This window comes from Rhinoraja longicauda, chromosome 38 (assembly GCF_053455715.1).
Source record: "Rhinoraja longicauda isolate Sanriku21f chromosome 38, sRhiLon1.1, whole genome shotgun sequence".
In the NCBI taxonomy this organism is placed as follows: Eukaryota; Metazoa; Chordata; class Chondrichthyes; order Rajiformes; family Arhynchobatidae; genus Rhinoraja; species Rhinoraja longicauda.
The window spans coordinates 8,290,113-8,311,839 of record NC_135990.1 but is presented as its reverse complement, the minus strand read 5'-3'; the positions used below and the strand labels follow the sequence as shown (position 1 = coordinate 8,311,839).

At 40.0% G+C, this 21,727-nt stretch overlaps 1 protein-coding gene across 1 annotated transcript in view; it reads right to left on the bottom strand.

Moving 5' to 3' along the window:
- The window catches only part of peak1 (pseudopodium-enriched atypical kinase 1), a 129,582-nt gene that overhangs the window by 24,337 nt on the left and 83,518 nt on the right, over window positions 1–21,727 (bottom strand). Inside the window, exons 5-6 of the mRNA XM_078429978.1 lie at window positions 14,186–17,496; window positions 1,630–1,823 (exon numbers count right to left, since the gene is read on the bottom strand). Coding sequence (XP_078286104.1) covers window positions 1,630–1,823; window positions 14,186–17,379 — 3,388 coding nt within the window. The 5' untranslated portion in view covers window positions 17,380–17,496. The remainder of the gene's footprint in view (window positions 1–1,629; window positions 1,824–14,185; window positions 17,497–21,727) is intronic.

The window sequence follows — 21,727 nt, the reverse complement described above, 5'->3', positions numbered from 1 at the left end:
CTTAAAATGAGTCTCATTAATTCTAACACACATCCCCAACACCTTTAAAGCTGCGACAGTTTTGCCCGACAGACTGTGCAATAGAAAAAGCCATTACTAAGCACCAAGCTCTGACAAAGAGCTAAATGATAATATATTTAAGCGCACGGACAAAGGATTTAATTATTTCATTCATCTTTGATGTTGTGCCAGGGGACCATTTAATCCCACTCACCAAGTAAATGAAATCGCAGTTCTATGTCTTGTGTGATGCCTGAGCAAGGATTAGGGAACACCAAGTCCATTAGAGTTATAGAGTAATTGAGTTATAGTTATACAGCACGGAAACAGGCCCAACTTGCCCATACCGACCAAGATGTCCATCTAGGCTAGAACCACCTGCGCGTTTGGTCCATACCCCACTAAAGCCTACGGACATTTGGTTACAGATAATCATAAACATTATGACAAGACAAGTGTCCTAGCTCTCATGACAGCATTACCTATGCTCAGTGCAGCTGTAACTTGATAAGTTCCTTGTTTAAGTCTGCCTTTTTCCAATGTGCACTTGAACACTGTGGAGTTAGATTAAGTGGTGTCCCCCAAAAGGAGTATGTGCTCCATGATAAATAAAAATTCTGCTTGTGATTCTCCCCTCCCCACCCCCACCCAAAAATCAAAAGGTTTAAAACTTGAGCATTTCAGTTGTTATCAGATACTCAATCTGAGCAAAAATATTTTGCACTGAAATATGCATTAGTCACAGGAGAGCCACAGTTGAACATTTCTCAGGACCTCACTTATGAGGGCAAGGTATCGAATTTGGTAATGAGCTGAACATTCTCACGTTGTGCAGTTTTAAGAAGAAATAAATAGTAACCTTAAAATCAGTAGATTACAAAAGGAACAGCATTAAAGAGTTTGTAAAATGTTAGCTTTTCATACATGTGAAGAGAGAAGAATGAAAGCAAGCATGTGCTATGTCTGAACTTGTTTGTATTTCTGATTATAAAGATTGAAAACAAATTTAGGTAAATTCTTTTCTTAAAATAAAAGACATTGATTATTTAGTACAGTTTCAAAAACAGTATGAATGAACACCGAATGTGAAACAATAGAAGTGCGCCTACCTTAGCAGTTATTGTGTTAAAACTGCATTCCTGCCTTATCATCCCCAGCCTTTCTTTCCTCGCCCAGTCGTTTTAAGTTAGATTCCAGCAATCAACAACAATTTTTAAAGAAGCATTTTAACAATATTAAAATGCTACAGTCCTACCTTTACTGAACAGAGAGGTTGTCGAGCCATGGGGTTGTGAAAGCTACCGTCATTTTGGCCATTTTTTTACACCGCACAGCATTTGATAGGGCGTCTTAGACTTTAATCTAATCTCTTCCTGCCCGCGCTACCTAAACAGGATTGCCCACATTACAGCCGCATTCCTCACACTGTAACCTTCAGAACGTTTTGGCAATCAGCAGGGACACTCAAATCAATTGAACAATTTTGCCGTACACAGATGCAGCTAACACTCCAGGACTTGACTGATACATTTAACAACTTTTGAAGTTACAGGAAGCCTAGAGCGAAGGAGAAATCAAAACCATTTCCGCCTTCCACGCCCATTGTCCTCAACTGCTGTAGTCTCTTACCCAAATTGCTGTAGGTAGCACTGCTGATGCTTTCATCAGCTGACTCACTGCCCGTGTCTTTTTCATCCTGAGATCCCGTGGTGGGCAACATCAGAGTCATTATGCCAGATGTTTCCTGGCTCGTCGATGTTGACCTTTGGACTTCTGATTCCTGTGGTGACATGTCTTCAACAGTCATCTCACCTGGAAGGTTGCTTTAATGGGGGAAAAAAAAAAGATCTTCAATGTTCATGATTCATCAAACATTCACACATAATTCTTTTCTGATTAAAACGGTCACTTTTACCTACTGTGGGAATCTAAAAACATTTCTTAAGTTATAAATAGTTGAAAACTATGCAGTTTGGGTGTACTTGAGTGTTAGTTGAAACTTATTTAGGACTTGCAAGAACTTGCGGGTTCACAGATCCCTGGGCCATTTTAGCTTACTTTTACAGTCTTCAATTAATCTTGTTTCAAGATAAGATCTGGTAAAACAGGTTTCTCTAAATCTCGTGTATTTTACCCTTAAAGAGTTCTGGGGACAGAAAGCTTAATTTGAAGTTCATAACTCATTTCAGTTTCTGCATAGCACTGTTCTGCCACAAAGGTTTATGGTTAACTAAGGTGTGTCACATTTGATAACAAGAAAAAGCCTTGTGTTTAGATTGTATTTGTTAAAAAGCAAAATAAAAACTTCAACACTGAATTTAAAAGATGGTGTTTAAACCTTCGTTTAAACACCAAGAACAGTGCCTTTAAGATCACTCCTAAAGCAGTTTATTCCTTTTTACTCACTTGTTGAGCAATCTATTTGAATGTTGCAGTACAAAGTGAAATACAAGTTACAAGCTTGAAGTCAAACTAATGCTTGAGACACTATTTATATTTTCCACCACTCAACTCTGCACCTTACAACAGATTTGCAAGAGGTTTGACCATTAACTTACCTGCTCAGATTACTCACACAACTCCCCATTGAAACAAATGTTTTGAATTTGCTTCTCAATTTCAAAACATAGTTTGAAAGCAGCTGATTAACTTCAGAAGTCGCCAGCTCTAGGTGCAGTGATATTATCAGCCAGACCTTCCCAACTCAGGCTCAGTACTGATATTCTGCCAGAATTCTCTACCTATAGTTAGAGGTCACCAACTGAGTCGGGTTTGTTAACACTTTGAATGGCTGAACTCAACTTCATTTCAGTGAGTCAGATTCCATACTGTTAAAGAGTAAGATAGAGTTAAGTTGGTGCCCATCTTATAAATAAACTTTTAAATTTGAATGCATGTTCTGGAAGTATTTTTAAAATTTGTTGGTCGCTGTAACATCCGAATAATTGAATTTCACAAAATGCTGGAGTAACTCAGCAGGTCAGGCAGCATCTGAGGAGAGAAGGAATGGGTGACGTTTCGGGACGAGACCCGAAACATCACCCATTCCATCTCTCCTGAGATGCTGCCTGACCTGCTGAGTTACTCCAGCATTTTGTGAAATAAATACCTTCGATTTGTACCAGCAGCAGCAGTTATTTTCTTAAACTCTGAATAATTGAAAATTAGTTTCAACTTTTTTAATAGTTTGTAAGTTAATAGTAACTAAAAAAGATTCTCCACATATTTTGGCTCTCTTTTCCTCCCTCTCTTTATAAAAGCTGCAATCTAATCTACCATTTCTCCTGTCCACAGCCCACCACAATTTGGTTTACTTATGGCATAGGGGACATGAAAGAGGAGCTTTTTTCCCCTCTGGTCTAGAACAAGTAAAAAGCACACCGAGTGATTAGAAAATTCATACTTTATTCATCTTGGGGTTAGCAGTGGAGAGAATCGCCCCATATTTTCAGTTTTTCCAAAAAGCTCATCAGAGAAAAGGATTGGAAACATTTGACATAATTCATGGTACTGAGCGTTGTCTACAATTTTGGGAGGACTTCCACATTTTCGGGAGGACTTCCGGGGGGGGGGGGGGTTCAAGTGCACACTCGTCATTTTATCCGGATTAAAGGTGGTGCCGGACCACCAATTGCCGGAAAATCGGCGGTGGACCTGTACACTAATTAATCTTGCTGTAACATTCTGCAGTGATTGTGCTTTGCTATTCAGAAGTTTAGAATATAATCAAGATTGTGTAACTAAGGCAAAGCAGGTAAATAAATAGTTGTGCAACAGTATTGTTGCAGCAAAACAGTGCTTGGGAGTCAAACACATAGAACTCTGAAGCTTTTGTTATCTTGAGGAAAGTTCTCACTTTCAGGAATCTATTGCCAGGACTTTAACCTTTCCAATGTCAGTTGATATCATCAAGCCAGCTGAGCACCCAAAACATTGATCAAAATCAACAAACCAGGAAATAAACTGTCTTTGAAAGAATACGTTTCAAAGTCTGTTATATTTGGAAATATCGGAGGACATTATAATTGACATGTATACATTAATTAGACAATAGACAATAGGTGCAGGAGGAGGCCATTCGGCCCTTCGAGCCAGCACCGCCATTCAATGTGATCATGGCTGATCATTCTCAATCAGTACCCCGTTCCTGCCTTCTCCCCATACCCCCTGACTCCGCTATCCTTAAGAGCTCTATCTAGCTCTCTCTTGAATGCATTCAGAGAATTGGCCTCCACTGCCTTCTGAGGCAGAGAATTCCACAGATTCACAACTCTCTGACTGAAAAAGTTTTTCCTCATCTCAGTTCTAAATGGCCTACCCCTTATTCTTAAACTGTGGCCCCTTGTCCTAATTCTCCCACTGTCCCCTTCCTTGACCTTGATCACCACTCCTCTCCCTATAGTTCACATCTGTCATCGTCCCTTCTGTCTTGGTTCTACTCTACCTTCATATTCCATCAGATTCCACAATAATCTGCAGCCTTTTGTTCTCCACTTACAGTGCCCTCCATAATTTTTTCCATTGTAATGGAAAAAATCCCATGTGCTTAAAGTGCACATTGTCAGATTTTATTAAAGGCCATTTTTACACATTTTGGTTTCACCATGTAGAAATTACAGCTGTGTTTATACATAGTTCCCCCCATTTCATGGGCACCATAATGTTTGGGACACATGGCTTCACAGGCGTTTGTAATTGCTCAGGTGTGTTTAAATGCCTCCTTAATGCAGATATAAGATAGCTCTCAGCACCTCGTCTTTCCTCCAGTCTTTCCATCACCTTTGGAAACTTTTATTGCTGTTTATCAACACGAGGACCAAAGTAGTGCCATTGAAGGTCAAAGAAGCCATTGTGAGACTGAGAAACAAGAATAAAACTGTTAGAGACATCAGCCAAACCTTAGGCTTACCAAAATCAACTGTTTGGAACATCATTAAGAAGAAAGAGAGCACTGGTGAGCTTACTAATTGCAAAGGGCCAAGGAAGATCTCCACAGCTGATGACAGAAGAATTCTCTCTATAATGAAGAAAAATCCCCAAACACCTGTCCAACAGATCAGAAACACTCTTCAGGACTGTCTGCAGAAGATTTCATGAACAGAAATACAGAGACTACACTGCGAGATGCAAACCACTGGTTAGCCATAAAAATAGGATGGCCAGGTTACAGTTTGCGAAGAAGTACTTAAAAGAGCAACCACAGTTCTGGAAAAAGGCCTTGTGGACAGATGAGACGAAGATTAACTTATATTAGAGTGATGACAAGAGCAAAGTATGGAGGAGAGAAGGAACTGCCCAAGATCCAAAGCATACCACCTCATCTGTGAAACACGGTGGTGGGGGTGTTATGGCCTGGGCATGTATGGCTGCTGAAGGTACTGGCTCACTTATCTTCATTGATGATACAACTGCTGATGTAGTAGCATAATGAACCCTGAAGTGTATAGACACATCCTATCTGCTCAAGTTCAAACAAATGCCTCAAAACTCATTGGCCGACGGTTCATTCTACAGCAAGACAATGATCCCGAACATATTGCTAAAGCAACAAAGGAGTTTTTCAAAGCTAAAAAATAGTCAATTCTTGAGTGGCCAAGTCAATCACCCAATCTGAACCCAATTGAGCATGCCTTTTTATATGCTGAAGAGAAAACTGAAGGGCACTAGCTCCCCAAACTAGCATAAGCTAATGATGGCTGCAATACAAGCCTGGCAGAGCATCATCAAAGAAGACACCCAGCAACTGGTGATGTCCATGAATCGCAGGCTTCAAGCAATCATTACATGCAAAGGATGTGCAACAAAATACGAAACAAGACTACTTTCATTTACATGACATTGCTGTGTCCCATACAATATGGTGCCCTGAAATTGGGGGACTATGTATAAACCCTGCTGTAATTTCTACATGGTGAAACCGAAATGCATAAAAATGGCCTTTATTAAAATTTGACAATGTGCACTTTAACTACATGTGATTTTTTCTATTATAAATCTCAAATTGTGGAGAACAGAGGCAAATAAATAAATGATGGGTCTTTGTCCCAAACATTATGGCGGGCAACATATCACTTCCCTGCCTCAGTCACTATTTCAACTCTCCACTCCCACATCTGACTCTTATCTGCAAATCAACCCCCTCCTCACCTGCGTCAAACTATCATTTACTAGCCACTGCCCCGTCCTTCTGCCCCATCTTGTTATACTGGCTATTTCCCCTTTACTCTTTCAGTCCAGATGAAGGAATTTGATCTGAAACATCTACCGTGTAATCATGTATTGTGTTTCCGCTGGCCGGTTAGCACACAACAAATACTTTTCACTGCACCCGATAATAAACTAAACTGAACATAAACCAAACTGAACAAAGATTGGGAAGGCTGGGACTTTATTCCTTGGAGCTCAGGAGGATGAGGGGTGATTTTTGGCCTCCAAATTTGAGGAAGGATATTCTTGCTTTTGAGGGCGTGCAGCGAAGGTTTACTAGGTTAATTCCCGGAATGGCAGGAGACTGGAGCGGCTAGGCTTGTATACACTGGAATTTAGAAGGATGAGAGGGGATCTTATCGAAACATTTAAGATTATTAAGAGGTTGGACACGTTAGAGGCAGGAAACATGTTCCCAATGTTGGGGGAGTCCAGGACCAGGGGCCACAGTTTAAGAATAAGGGGTAGGCCATTTAGAACGGGAATGAGCAAAACCATTTTCAGTCAGAGATTTGTAAATCTGTGGAATTCGCTGCCCCAGAAGGCAGTGGAGGCCAATTCTCTGAATGCATTCAAGAGAGAGCTAGATAGAGCTCTTAAGGATAGCGGAGTCAGGGGGTATGGGGAGAAGGCTGGAACGGGGTACTGATTGAAAATGATCAGCCATGATCACATTGAATGGTGGTGCTGGCTCGAAGGGCCGAATGGCCTACTCCTGCACCTATTGTCTATTGTCTATTTTATAGTGATGTAAAAACTTATGAGGGAAATAGAAAGGGTGAACACAGTCTTTCTTCAAAAGTAAGGGAATGTAGAATTAGAGGGCAGAGATTTAAGGTGAGGAGGTAAGATTTAATATGCAACTGTGGGGCAACATTTTCATGCAGCGGTTGGTGGGTAACGGTCAGTGCTGTCAGAGAACGTAATTTAGGAAGGTACATTAACAACATTTAAGATATTTAGGCAAGTATATGGCAAGGAAGTTTAGAGGGATATAGACAAAACATGGACAAATGGGACTAGTTCAGATGAGGCATCTTGTTTGACATGGATGAATTAGATCAAAGTATCTGTTTCCGTAATCCATGACTCTGACTCTAATTTGGTCTGAGTTGTTACAATTATTCATTAACAAAATTGATAACCAAATTTACAGTTTACCTGTACTTTAATCAAAATCTGCAAACCCATGCAATTTCCCAGTACATTGGTGATACAAAGATGAACTCACTTTTACTGCATGTTGATGACTGATGAGTCATGCTTAATGCCGCTTAAATTGATGATTAACATACCAGTCATTACTTGTTTCACATGTAAAGTGTATTCCTTGAGACTATTTTATAACACAGATTTGGTTCACACTGATAAAACATAGCTAAAGTAACTGATAAAGTATATCTGGTTCATACTTAGTGAGGATGATAAAACTCGGTGGTATAGGCTGACGGTGAGGGGAGAGATTTAAGAGGAACCTCATGGGCAACTTTTTCATTCAGAGGGTAGTTGGTATCTGCAATGAGCTGCTAGAAGAAGCTGTACAAGCAGATACAATTATGACTTTTAAAAGATATTTGGACAGATAGGGATAGGAAAAGTTTAGAGGGCTATGAGCAAAATACAAACAAATTGGACAAGGCCAATATGCCCATTTGGTCAGCAGGAGAAGATGGCCCGTTTCTGTGAAGACATCACTATGATTCAATGATGTTGGTCATAAATCAGCAATAGGAAGTCATGCAGACAAAAACGTCATACATGCATGCATTTAGAACCTTTCAGACAGTCAGAAACTTTTTCCCACAGTGTAAATGTCAAAGACTATAAACCATAGATTTAAGGTGAAAGGGTCAGGGCAATTCTTTCTTATATATGGAGCACCTGGAACACACTGCCAAGGGTGGTGGTGGAGGCAGATAAGATGGTGGCATTAAGGAGCTTTTAGATGGGCTCATGGATGCGCAAGGAATGGAGGGATACAGATCATGTGCAGGCAGATAAGATTAATTTAACTTGCCATCATGTTCAACACAGACATTGTGGGCCAAAGGGCCTGATCCTGTGCTGTACTGTTCTATGTTCCAAATTCTCAACAAGTCTTTTGACATTTTAGGAGGTTTTAAGACAGTTACATTTGTAGGCATAATATAATTTATTATATCGCTTAGACAGACAAAATGAGCTTGCCATGCACTTGGTGTCAAATTAAGCAAGTAAACATATGAAACTAATTTAGCACATCCTTGTAATAAAAAGGAACTGCAGATGCTGGTTTATCCCCAAAATAGACACAAAATGCTGGAGTAACTCAGTAGGTCACATAGCATCGCTGGAGAAAATGGATAGGTGACGTTTCAGGTCAGGACCCTTCTTCAGGCTGAAGAAGCTTCACCTATCCATTTTCTCCAGAGATACTGCCTGACCTGCATTTTGTGTCTATCTTTATTAATCACAACTTTGGTTGGCCTTATTCTATATTTTTAAATTCTCCCATATCTGCAGATAAAACAAGTCAAGCCTCCAGTAATATATATTTAATAGTGATTCATGTAAGATATGCCAGAGTTACGATCGTTACAAAATGTAGCCCTTAAGGTTGACCAATTTGTAAACTATCGACCAGCCATGACTGGAAAAAGATTGGATCTATTTCAGCCCTGAGGTTCATTTAGAATAGAAAAAGCAAGTCACCAACCCCAAACAGTTACTTCAGGGAAGTTTCCGATACTCAATTTAATGCAATATCGGGTGATCCGCAGGTAGATTAACCTGCGTCCAAGGGGCTGGGAAGTTTTGCTGCTACTGGAGGGGGTGAACTGTGGACAAGATTTGTTCTGCCTCTGTACTAGTTTCTAATCAACAATAAATTTATAAAGCACATTTAGCAAACTAAAACATCTCACAACACCTCACAGCCAGTTCTGCTTTCCAACAATATAATTCCTCCTTAAAAGAGTGGCAGCTTCTGGCAGCCAATTCTCCCACATCTGCAGCTATGGATGGATGGCATGGAGCTTTGAGGCAATAATATCCTAATAAAAAAGGCTTATGTATATTAAAACATTTTTTTATGATATAGGAGGTGGCCATTTCATTCCTTCAAATCTATAGGTAGAAAAACTGGAGATGCTGGTTTAAATCGAAGGTAGACACAAAATGCTGGAGTAACTCAGCGGGTCAGGCAGCATCTCAGGAGAGAAGGAATGGGTGACGCTTCGGGTCGAGACCCTTCTTCAGACTGAGGGATCTATGATGGATCATGAGATAATCCCATTATTTTCCCATTCCCCTACATTCTCCCAGATTCTATCACTCGCCATAACACTGGCGGCAATTTATAGCAACCAATTAACCTACAATCTTGCATGTGGGAGAATACCGGGGTAAACCACAGTCCCTCTGTGCAAACTCTGCACCAACAGCACCAGAGGTTAGGATCACTGGAGATGAGGAGCAGCAGCTCTACTATCTGCCTTCCGTGGTCCAAGATGTTCCAAACCACTTTAATGCCACTGACTTTTAAAACGTAATAATCATAACATGTTGTGGGATCAGATAATCAGTTTCACTGACATTGAGGGAGCGATAAATATTGACTATGACATTGGAGGCAAGTTAATGTACTTCATAGAAACGGTGTTGTGGGTTCTCACTCCATGCGAGTGAGCCATCAGAATTTCAGTTTAACATCTTAAACAAAGAACCTCAGAACAACAAGCCCAGGTGCACTGGAGAGTCAACAGTCTCCAAAATGGAACTTCAATCCAAAATCTTCTGACTAATGTGGCAAGTGCTACTGACTTAGCCATGACCTCTGCTCAGTCACCCTTTAGCAGTCTAGCTAAATGTGAGAAAGGTTTATGCAAACATTGTTTCTTGCTAACACAATTTTATTTCCCATATAACATAATTTCTCATATTCCACCAACATATTAACATGTTAAAATAAAGAAGAAACAGGACTTTTTTTTTCAAAAGCATTTTTCTCAGAAACATTCCTCGTAACTTTAAAAAGATTTATTTGCACTTTGTTTATAATTTCTCCCTCGCTACTGGAGTCCCACCCCAGAACTCACTCAAATTTGTTCAAGATTACAGAGTATGTACTATATCCAAGTTTACACAAGCCACAGGATAACCCTTTCATAATTACTCCACAAAATCAACCCATTGTTAAACACTCAGCAACTGTTTGGGGCTGTCTGCTTTTATCGTCTGATGTAAGATGAGAGAGATCATCATCTGATGATGAGAGTGGTGGAGATGCATGCACGTATGACTTATTTTTTGTCTCTGCGACTTCCTATTACTGAAGGGTCCCGACCTGAAATGTCGTCAGACCATCTCCCTCCACAGATGCTGCCTAACCCGCCGAGTTCCTCCAGCGGCTTGTTATATGATCACTGATAAAATCAACTGACCGAAAATAAATTTTTTAAATTACATTTATCTCTAAATATCACATGAATCTTAGAAAAGCGCAAGGCAATGATTCTCCCACACAGAACCTTACAACACGCCATTGTTGTTTAAGGACATTAACATCAATACGTCCCACACCATCGACAAGGACAACTGAAACCCACCACTGACTACACATAAGTGTCGTGTTTTTACAAGAAGAATTCAGAGATCGGGCATTCTGCATAGCTCACTCCATGATTCCTCAAAGCTTTTTCAATAACAAGTCCAAAGCTTAATGGAATACACTCCTTTTAACTCCTTTGATGAATGCAGTTACAACATGCGATAAACTTGATTCCATTTGGGGAGAAAACATCTGCTGAAGATGCAACCTAACCTAATCATTCAACCTTCCCACCACCAGCAGTGTAGAGTACACACAATCTGCAAAAGGTCCTTCAGTTACTTGCAAAGGCTGCTTCAAGAGCCATCCCCATGAACTCTACTACGACAGGGAACAAGGCAAGCAAGCATTGTGGGAATAGAATCATCAGCCATTAGAAATATATAAACATTTCTTCAATGTCAATGGATCTGCATCATGAAACTCACTTCCCAACAGCACTGTGGAGGTACTTACACCAGACAGACTTCAGTAGCGTAGGTTCATTCTACCACCTCCTCGAGGCCAATAAAGGTTGTGCTTGCCAGCAAAGCCCACAACAAAGAGCCACACTCCATACAGAAAGTGTGAAAATGCACTCCTACAGATTCAGGGACAGTTTCTACCCAGCTGTTATCAGGCAACTGAACCACCCTCCCAACTAGAGAGCCATCCTGAGCTACTATCTACCTCATTGGTGCCTCTCAGACTATTTTTGTTCAGACTTTACTGGACTTTATCTTGCACTAAACATTATTCACATTATTCCCTTTATCATGTAACTACACCGTGGATGGCTCGATTGTACGCATATATTGTCTTTCTGCTTACTGGTTAGCACGCAACAAGAGCTTTTCACTGTACCACGACACACGTGACTCGGTACATGGTACATATGACAATAAACTAAACTCAACTAATTTTATATAAGAAGTCGATGGTAGTTGAACTGGAAGATTAGAACGGTGATTTGAGGCAGATGAAAATTTGAAACAGATATTGGTAATGTAGGATCTTGTACTTGAATAATGCTTTATCCATAACACTTGATGTAATTAAGTATATGGATGGTTCAGTCTTTGGGAGAAAGGGAAATGGGAGGCTTGGCAGGAGCGTATTGGAAGAGCAGAGCTGGTAACAGAGGAATGATTGGTGGTTTTTGCTCCTGTAAATGATAATTTTGGCTCCAGCTCCAGCTTCCACGTGAAAACTGAAAGTTCTAACATGTTTGGACAATATAAATTCTATCCATTCCTGCTGAATACCATTCAGTACAATATAACCCATACAGAACATTTGTTACATTAGCAGCAAATACAGACATGCCTCGTAAACCAACAGAAATCAATAGTTCACTCTGAAAACCATTGATGCTCCAATATGACCCACTGAAAAATGATTTTTTTTTCAATGGAAATTCACATGTATAAAATTTATATGTTAAAAAGGCCTTCTTGCAATAATTGAACTCCAATTATAGTTTGCCCTGAATCATATAATTTCTCTCTGTTTTGCACATGTCACAGCATGTAATTCATCCAACTAATGCTGACAATTTGGATGAGGTTAATTAAAGAAATTTATCTGCATTGGTGACCACATTATAAACTATTAGATTATTTCACATAAATATAGATAGAGAGTTAAAGACTATATGTCAAATTTGTGATCAGAATGAAATTTAGCACTACCTCTCTTTCTATCACAATCCAGCCAAAGGAAAGAGAGAAATATTTAGTAGGAAGGAAGTGCAGATGCTGGTTTAAACTTAAGATAGACACAAAAAGCTGGAGTAACTCAGCGGGTCAGACAGCATCTCTGGAGAAGGATCTTTAACTGAAACGTCACCCGTTCCTTTTCTCCAGAGATGCTGTATGCCCCGCTGAGTGTCTGTCTTCAGAGAAATATTATTAGATAATTAAAACTCAGCACTAATAAAGCAAATGGCAAATTTCATTAAAGCCAAGAACTATGAAGGAACTATCAGAACCGCAAATCTCCCACCCCTCTCCCTGCGAAGAATATCTATTCTCCATGTGTAGGAAGGAACAGCAGATGTATACGAAAAAACCCAGCAGATATTGGTTTAAATCGAAGGTAGACACAAAATGCTGGAGAAACTCAGCGGGCAAGCAGCATCTCTGGAGAGGAATAGATGATGTTTCGGGTCGAGCTCCTTCTTCAGTCTGGGGTTCAGGGGAAAGGAAAATATGAGATCATATCTATTCTCCACTCAGCTTGGAACTGCTTTTTTGAAATTGGGTAGCTACACAGAGGACAACTTGGATTAGTCCATTGCTCAATGGTGTAGTGTGTTACCATGCTGCTTGGAATGAACTCCAATCTACCCAAAACTGCAACAGCACTTTCTTAAGAAAGTATTAATGCATATTGAACTCATTGAGCACAGAAATGTCTTTCAACCCACTGAGTTCATGCCAACTATCAACCTTCCAGTTACACAAATCACACATGAATCCCATCTCATTCTCCCAGCATCCCACCCACTCCCCACAATAACCTACAGTAGGAGCAATTTACAGTGACCAATTAACCTATTTTTGAAGTGTGGGAGGACACCGGAACACCTGGAGAAATGCCACAGGGTGAATGTACAAACTCCATACAGTAAACACTAGAGGTCATAATTGCACGTGGTCACGAGGGCTGTGCAGCAGAAGCTCTGTAGCTGTGGCAGTGTTTCAAGAAGTAATTTAACTTGAAAAGATAAAATATCAATCATATAAAGCCTTCACCTAAAGAAAGGAAACCAAGACCTTTAAGAAAGTAATTTTATGATTTACGCACATTGGTTTTCTCTTCCTCCACAACAATGAAATACATGGATGAAGTCTTCCCTTTTATATTTCCAGGGCAAAATTCAGATGCGCAAAAGGAATGAACCCAGAAAAAAAATTAGTTGGAAAAGCCTACTGCATAAAGAACTTGTCAATTCAACAAAGATCACCTTATAAAGAGTGGGTGATCGATATTTCCTCATTTTCAGAATTCCCTGCATTCCAAAGACGTGTGGGTATGTAGGTAAATTGCCCTTGGCGTGTAGGGAGTGGATGAGAAGGTTGGGCAATATAGAACTTGCGTGAATGGTTGATCGAAGGTAGGTGTGGACCCGGTGGGCCGATAACCCTGTTCCATGCTATATCTTTCATTCATTCAATCAAAAAAGGAAGAATAGCCACAGAATAACCCTTGGAGAAGGTGACGATTAGCAAGGATGTATTTGCAAAGATAGTTATCCCTATAATTTCATTCAAACAAATCTAAAAATAAATGGGATTCCATAAAAAAGGTACAAAACATACATGTACTTGGAAGGAAGATGACAGAAAAAAGTACTGGCCCTAACTTCTGACAAATGCAAATCAGTAATTAAATAAAGATAACACTTACTTATTAAATTTCTTTGGTGGAGGAGTAGGAGGAGGGCTTTGTCCATCCAGACTGCAGTTCCCGTTTCCCTTTTCAGCAAAACTTGTTGAAGGCTTTTCGTTGTCATTCAATCCAGATGCCTTGACCTGTTTTTCGTTGAGTGTGGGGTGAATTTTGGTGTCCACTGCAGCAATATCTAATTTACCAGCCTCAGCCTTTGCATCATCCAGTCCAAGGTCTGGTTTGTAATTCAGCATAGCAGTCAGTTGCTCAGACGGTTCTAATATTTTCTGTTCACTGCACAGTCGTTGTATGGGTGGTGGTGGCAGCATATGTATCACCCGCCCATTCAATCCAATTAACTTGTCTTTGTCTTTATCTTTCTCCTCCTCTTCCTCAGTCTTACGGCGACGGAAGAAGCTTTTGAAGGAAATCCATCGTTTCGGTTTGGATTCTTGTGGGCGCTGGCGACTTTCGGGGTTCAACAATGGACATTCGGTCTCAGGTGTTTGTACGGGACTTGTTGGCTTCCCCCAGTTACTGAAATGTTTCTGCAGAAGATTGCTTGCGTGGTAAGGGGACGATGTCGAACGAGGGGGTGGAAACGGAGGCAGGTGTTCACTCTTCGGACTCTGACTTAGTGCACCAGGGGATTGTGCCGTAATTGGTTTAGAAGTGGGAACAGTAACTTGCTTTATAAGAATACTTTCTTTCTGTCCTTTCGTAACATTGCCATCCATTGCTTTAGATAGATCTGTTCCACTGCTTGCCTGCGGGGTGAATAATGACTTTGGACGAATATAAGGATCACCACTGCCTTCTGAAATGGCAGGAGGTTGAGAATAGAGCTCTTCTACACTGCTAGCTTTTGATTGTGTCTGAGGATTTTCAGGGGGCAGCTGTGGAGGCTGAATGGATGCCACAATTTGAGAGAGCACAGCATTAGCATTTTCTCTGACGACTGACAATTTCTGCCTTTCTGGAGTTTCCTCTTTTCTGGAAGGCGAGTCTTGATTAGATCGCTGAACTTTAGTAGGAGAGCACTGGTTGGATCCAAAGCATTTGTGAGGTGAGGACGGGTTTTGTGCTTTGCTTTGCGCATTGTTGAATTCCTGCACTTTTTGTGCAACAGTGCCAAGCACTTTTCTTTCTGTGCTGGTACTTGCTTGGGGCAAATTTACAGATTTTTTTTCACCTGATCCGATTTCTTCATAGGTGTGGCTCATCACATGTTCTGAAATGTCCTTTTTCATATGTTGTCCACTTGGACCCAAGAAGCTTTTATAGATGGCTAAGTTATCATAAGCATTTGGATTAATTACTATTGGTACTTTTATAGCCTTATGCTTTGAGCTCTGTGCATACGTTGGCTCATCGTGTATGATGATAGGGAAAGGGGGCATCCCAGCATTGTTGTAACTATTAAACTTAATTTCAGACAGATTTGGTGACTTCACCGGAATTGTTTTGGAAATGATATTTGTATTAGTTGGTGAAGTAGGAGCAGATTTATGACTCATCTGTCTCGGCGGGGGTGTCGGACCAGAGCTACTCGTCATTAAAGCGACTCTAGGCACCTTTTGTCGAGGGCTTGTGCTGGAAGTCCACACTTCTTGATATCTAGTGATACTAGACTTTTTCTGGTTGTTCATCTGGCTTGGAGGTGGCGTTGATGGGGTTGTACTTAACGGTGAAGTCTTTGGACCTTGAAGCAATTCAGGTGGACTACCAGACTTTTTACTGTTCATTGCTGCTGAGACATCAACGACAGTGTATGGTTTACACATACCTGGTGGTTCCAAGTCTACAACCCTGTACGGTTTTGCTTGTTCTTCCTTTGGAATAATATTAATTGTCACAGTTTGCCCAGAACTGTCTGTGGAACCTGTATCCAAATCCTGCTTCTCACTTTGCAAGGCTATCTTTCCATCTTTCTCCTCCAGCCTCAAAGCAAGAACTGCTTTATGAGTTTCGAGGGACTTTACCGCAGTACCTCTTGCTGGTTTAAACGGAGCCTGCTTTACACGGGAAACCTGCTCATTTTCACCAATGCTTTCGTAATCTGGCTCAATTGACCCAGCACTTTTGCAGTCACTCGGTGTAAGATCACCATTGCAAAGTTGTTGATGTGTAGTTTTTGTCGTCCCTGTTTGAGATCCATCTGTCATCGAAGAATCAGGAGATGTGGATTCAGAAGATAAAACGCTTGGTAAACTGTCCTGGCCATATGGGATCATGGCTTCATCGCCATATCCATTGAGGATATCATCATAACTATCATCATAGTCAACAGCACAAATTCTCAGTAGGGACTGCTTTCGTAATGGCACGGTGTTCCACTTTTTGTCATTGCAGAATCTGACAGGAGAGAGTGTATTGGCCCTAAAATTAGCAAAACGTGGCTGACCGCGCATTCGTATTTCCATTGCCAACAGCTCCTCGTCACTCTCATCCCAACTTTCTCGTTCTTCTGTCACATTCTCACTTGGATCATTCTCCGCTCTGCAATCACCGCGGAAGGAACAGTCGGGGTAGCAGAAGAGTCCTCCCTCGTTGCTGATAACCTCGGACCTGTTGCTGAGCACAACGTGCTTCCCTGCGTTCTCTTTCATACCTGCCACAATGCAGCTTGGAGGAATTTTCCTTTCCAATGAGCGCTGATAACATTTGTTGATGCGTCCGAGAAAGGTCTCTTTGTCACAATCTTGGTCTTGTAAGTGTGGTTCGGGTTCAAAGCCCACAATTTCCTTCAATACATCAGTTAATCCATTGTTGTTATTGTTAGGTTTCCTATTACTATTAACCCTGTCTGAACCACAAGGTCTCTGAGAATTGCTGCTGCTTTCTTCATTATTATTATTGTTCACAAGTTTCCTGCTGATTACAACTCCATTCCTATTCCATCCTACAAACATGTGCTTATTTTCACAGCTTTCCATCGTCTCCATTTCTGGACTCACAGTTTGTCCATCTGTGACCATCATTGTGGGCTTCACAGCAATTGTTGGCTTCTTGGCAACAGGAGGCCGAAAATGACCAGTGGCTGACCTACCCCTCTGGTTGTTGCTATGATTAGCATTAGTTTTTAAATTGTTATATGAACGAGGAGGGGTTTCAGAAGTAGTAGTTAAGCAATGCAAACTTTTGGGTTTAAAACAGTTCTTACATTCACCAGGTTTCCATACGTGTTCAGTGAAGGTATTACAGGCGGACATTTTTCATAGAGCTACTCATGAAACACACCTTGTTCACTGCATTGTTGTACAATCATTGATTCAGCTCCACCTTATCCGCCACAAGGTTCTTAATTGATACTGTGTGTCAACTCATACCTGCAAATGGAACAAAAGATTCATTAACCAGGGTGCAATGATTTTTTTTATTTAGATACACGAGTGCCGACATTTAATCAGTGTGATTTTAAATTGAAATCTATCTACAAAAAATTATTTCCTCTCTAGGCAAATTCCCAGCTGGGATGTGAGATAATTAAGAGTGACCTGCAGCCCCATAGAGATTCCATAGATCGAGACGCAGAATAAATATTAGCACTTTTAATCTTCTCCAGACAGAATCCTCCATTATTACAATGTTCACTGCCAGATAACTAATCAAATACTACATCATGTAACTCACTCTGTAGGCTGGTTAATGTCTCAGTTAATGCCTTTCCAGCCTTACCATACACTGGTAGGGAACTGTGAATCTGGAGCATTGAAAAGCAAAACTTGTTTTTTTGTGCTTAAACAAGGCAGCTTTTATTAGCAATAACATACATGCAAGACTGCCGAGTATATATTGCTCGTCACCGAATAATTCCCTTAAAATTAATGCATTTAACATGATGAAAATGTTTTGTTAAAAAGTCTTTCATTCAAAGCTACAAGGCTAGTTTAAAAGAAAGTGTTCCAGCTTAGATTATACCTCAATCTAACTGCTAAGAAGCAAACTTTCTCAAGTGTACTACTTTGTAACTTTGTCAGCGCCCTTTATATGGTGACTATTGCATACCTTGCGTAGAAAGCAAAGAATTTCACTGTGACTTTGTCACATGACAATAAAGTATTATTTAATTCATGTACCAATTACCAGATCCCCTATTCAACAGTGAATAGTCTGACAATTTCATTTGACAAATTGGTGGCTGCATAAGTATAAGTTTTCAAAAATCTATTACAGTCATAGTCATAGCGCGGAAACAGCCCTCGGCCCAATTTGCCCACACTGGCCAATAATGTCCCAGCTACACTAGTCCCACCTGCCTGGGTTTGATCCATATCCCTCCAAACCTATCCTATTCTAACTGCTTCTTAAACTTTGGGATAGTCCCAGCCTCAACTACCTCCTCTGGCAGCTTGTTCCATATACCCATCACCCTTTATGTGAAAAAGTTATCCCTCAGATTCTGATTAAATCTTTTCACCTTCACCTTAAACCTATGTCCTTTGGTCCTCGATTCACCTACTCTGGGCAAGATCTGCATCTACCCGATCTATTCCTCTCATGATTTTATACACCTCTATAAGATCACCCCTCATCCTCCTGTGCTCCAGGGAATAGAGTCCCAGCCTACTCAACCTCTCCCTATAGCTCAGACCCTCCAGTCCTGGCAACATCCTCATAAATCTTCTCTGTACTCATTCCAGCTCGGCAATACCTTTCCTATAAAATGGTGCCCAGAACTGAACATGATACTCTAAATGCGGTCTTACCAATGTCTTATACAACTGCAACATGACCTCCCAACGTCTGCACTCAATACTCTGACTGAAGGTTAATGTACCAAAAGCCTTTTTGACCACCTTATCTACCTACAACTCGACCTTCAAGGAACCATGCACCTGCACTCCGAGATCCCTCTGCTCTTCAACACTACCCAGAGCCCTACCATTCACTGTGCAGGTCCTGCCCATGTTAGACTTCCCAAAATGAAACACCTCACATTTCTCTGTAATTCTGTAATCTCATAAATCCCCACAAAAATAAAGGAACATTAAATCTCAAAAACACACAATTTCACCTGTTTCATTTTTACCCTATTCTTTCAATGATCCAAATGATCCCTCAGTTCTACATGATGGTCTCCAAAGTATATTGACTAAGAATCCATGTATTCTCCAGCACCTGAATAATTTTTGTAACCCAATCTTTTGTTCTTCAATACCTCTATTATTGACAGCGAAACGTTCGTGTGTCAAGTGAATTAAACTGCAATTTAGAAAATTATATTTAGCTGACACACTGCAATGACTCCATTCTCACAAATGACAAAGCTATAAATGTAAAATAAATTACTTGATAATTTTATTCTCATCAACAGAGGGCACATTGCATTCTTAAGTACAACATGTCCTTGCATGAAGTCATGTAATTTTCAATTTGAATTCAAACCAACTTCAGAAAGTTGCCTGATAAAGTTATGTCAAGGTCATAACTTTAGAGATGAGATAAAGATTTAAATGTGTGTTAGCGCCTCAAAAGTAGAAGTTGTTTGAATTAAACAAGTTTCATCTAAATGAAACAAACCAGCAATAAACTCTTAACAAAATAAACAGAACAACAGAATTAATGATAGACACAAAAAGCTGGAGTAACTCAGTGGGTCTCGACCCAAAACATTGTCTATTCCTTTTATCCAGAGATGCTGTCTGACCTACTGAGTTACTCCAGTCTCTTGTGTTTATCTTTTAAACCAGCATCTGCAGTTCCTTCCTACACAACACAATTATTGATTTAAACTAACAAGGTAAACACTGAAACCAGCAAATAGCAAAGAAATAGAAGCATTCTCACAACCAAGTAAGACGGCGAGGGAGGTGACAGAATAAATTTGAAGAAGTGGAAACTTGACAGCCCATTAACTAGTGTAAAGGTCGACAAGTGGAGAAGTAGTTAACAGAACATATTATCGATATACCTTAAACAAGTATATTACAAAGAGCACAAATCCAGAAAGACTATTTGACATTCTGGTATTCAGAAATTTTATTTTGGATCCTGCACAAACCAGGAGCCAAAATGCCAAGATGTGCAATCACCTTGCAAGGCTCAACAGCAAAAAAAGTGTTCTAGTTTTGTACCAATGTTGCCAGGTGATACTTCATTGAAAAAACGATTCAATCAAATTTTATAATGTCAAATATAAAATCAGAACAAAGGGAATGACTTCCAAGTCAATTAAAATGCAAGTTTAAGTAATATATATCTTCAAACAGAAAGTTGCAAGAATGTGGGAAACAATGCTCAGGTAACCATGAATACAAAACTAATTACATTAAAATGAATGTATGTACTTACGTGACATGGAGAAATGCAGCAAATTGGAGTTAAAAACACAGCCATCTTAACTAACAAAATAAGGAGCTGTGTGACAATCTACATGGAAAGCCAAGGGATCCACTTGTATGCACTGTTTTCTCTTAGCTATCGATGGAGTGAGACACACCTCATTTTATCGTGCGGTTCAATAAACATGACTAACAAGGTGAAAACATCCTACAATGCTTCTGTTGATAAATACATTACTTATTACCAAAAAGTAAAATTAGTTCAAATCTACCTCATAGTTCACCGGAAATGAAAAGATTTGAACACAGACTGGAAGTTTCTTTGGTGCTGATCCACCTCTAATATTTGTATAAATTACAGAAGAAAATAGATTTTTTTTATAAATGATAAAGTCACTATAATGTATTGGATGCAGTTCTCAAGAAATTAGAAGCCATAAGCTTCCTTGCTGGAAGCTATTTTCTTGATAAAATGCAATTGTTCAAATGTTTCTTCTAAAGAATATAGTTTTTGTCAAAAAGCATGAGCTGAATAACAAAGTATATTGATGCTTTTGTGAACAATTTTTATAGTTTAAGATTGTTATGAAACAGCAATTTAATTTCTCAGAATAAACAAGCAATTAATGAACATTGGGGGAAAAAAATCAAGATTTACACTTCTATTCATAAGGACAAAAAACACCGATTATTTACATGCTTCCAATTTGAGATAAAGGAACAGTTCAAAGTGATTTACGAACTTTCAAATATTTTGTTAATTGTATTCTTTCATTTCAAATATGGAGCAATGATAAATCATTTCCACAGATGAAATTTATGGTCAAATCTAGCTTCAATTGTTTTTTTATCTGGAGCTTCCACTAACCTCTGTTCATATCATAGTCATGCAGCACAGAAACCCACCTTTCAGCCCACCAAGTCCATACTAGCATACGAGCAAAGATCATTTACACTATTCATGTCCTCGTGCCATGAGAGACAGTGTGGAAACAGGCCCTTTGGCCCAACTTGCCCACACCGGCCAACATGTCCCAGCTACACTAGTCCCACCTGCCTGCGCTTGGTCCATATCTCTCCAAACCTGTCCTATCCATGTACCTATCTAACTGTTTCTTAAACATTGGAATAATCCCAAATAGCCTCAACTACATCCTCTGGCAGCTTGTTCCATACACCCACCACCCTATATGTGATAAAGTTAGCCCTCAGATTTCTATTAAATCTTTTCCCCGTCACCTTGAACCTATGTTCCCTGGTCCTCAATTCCCCTACT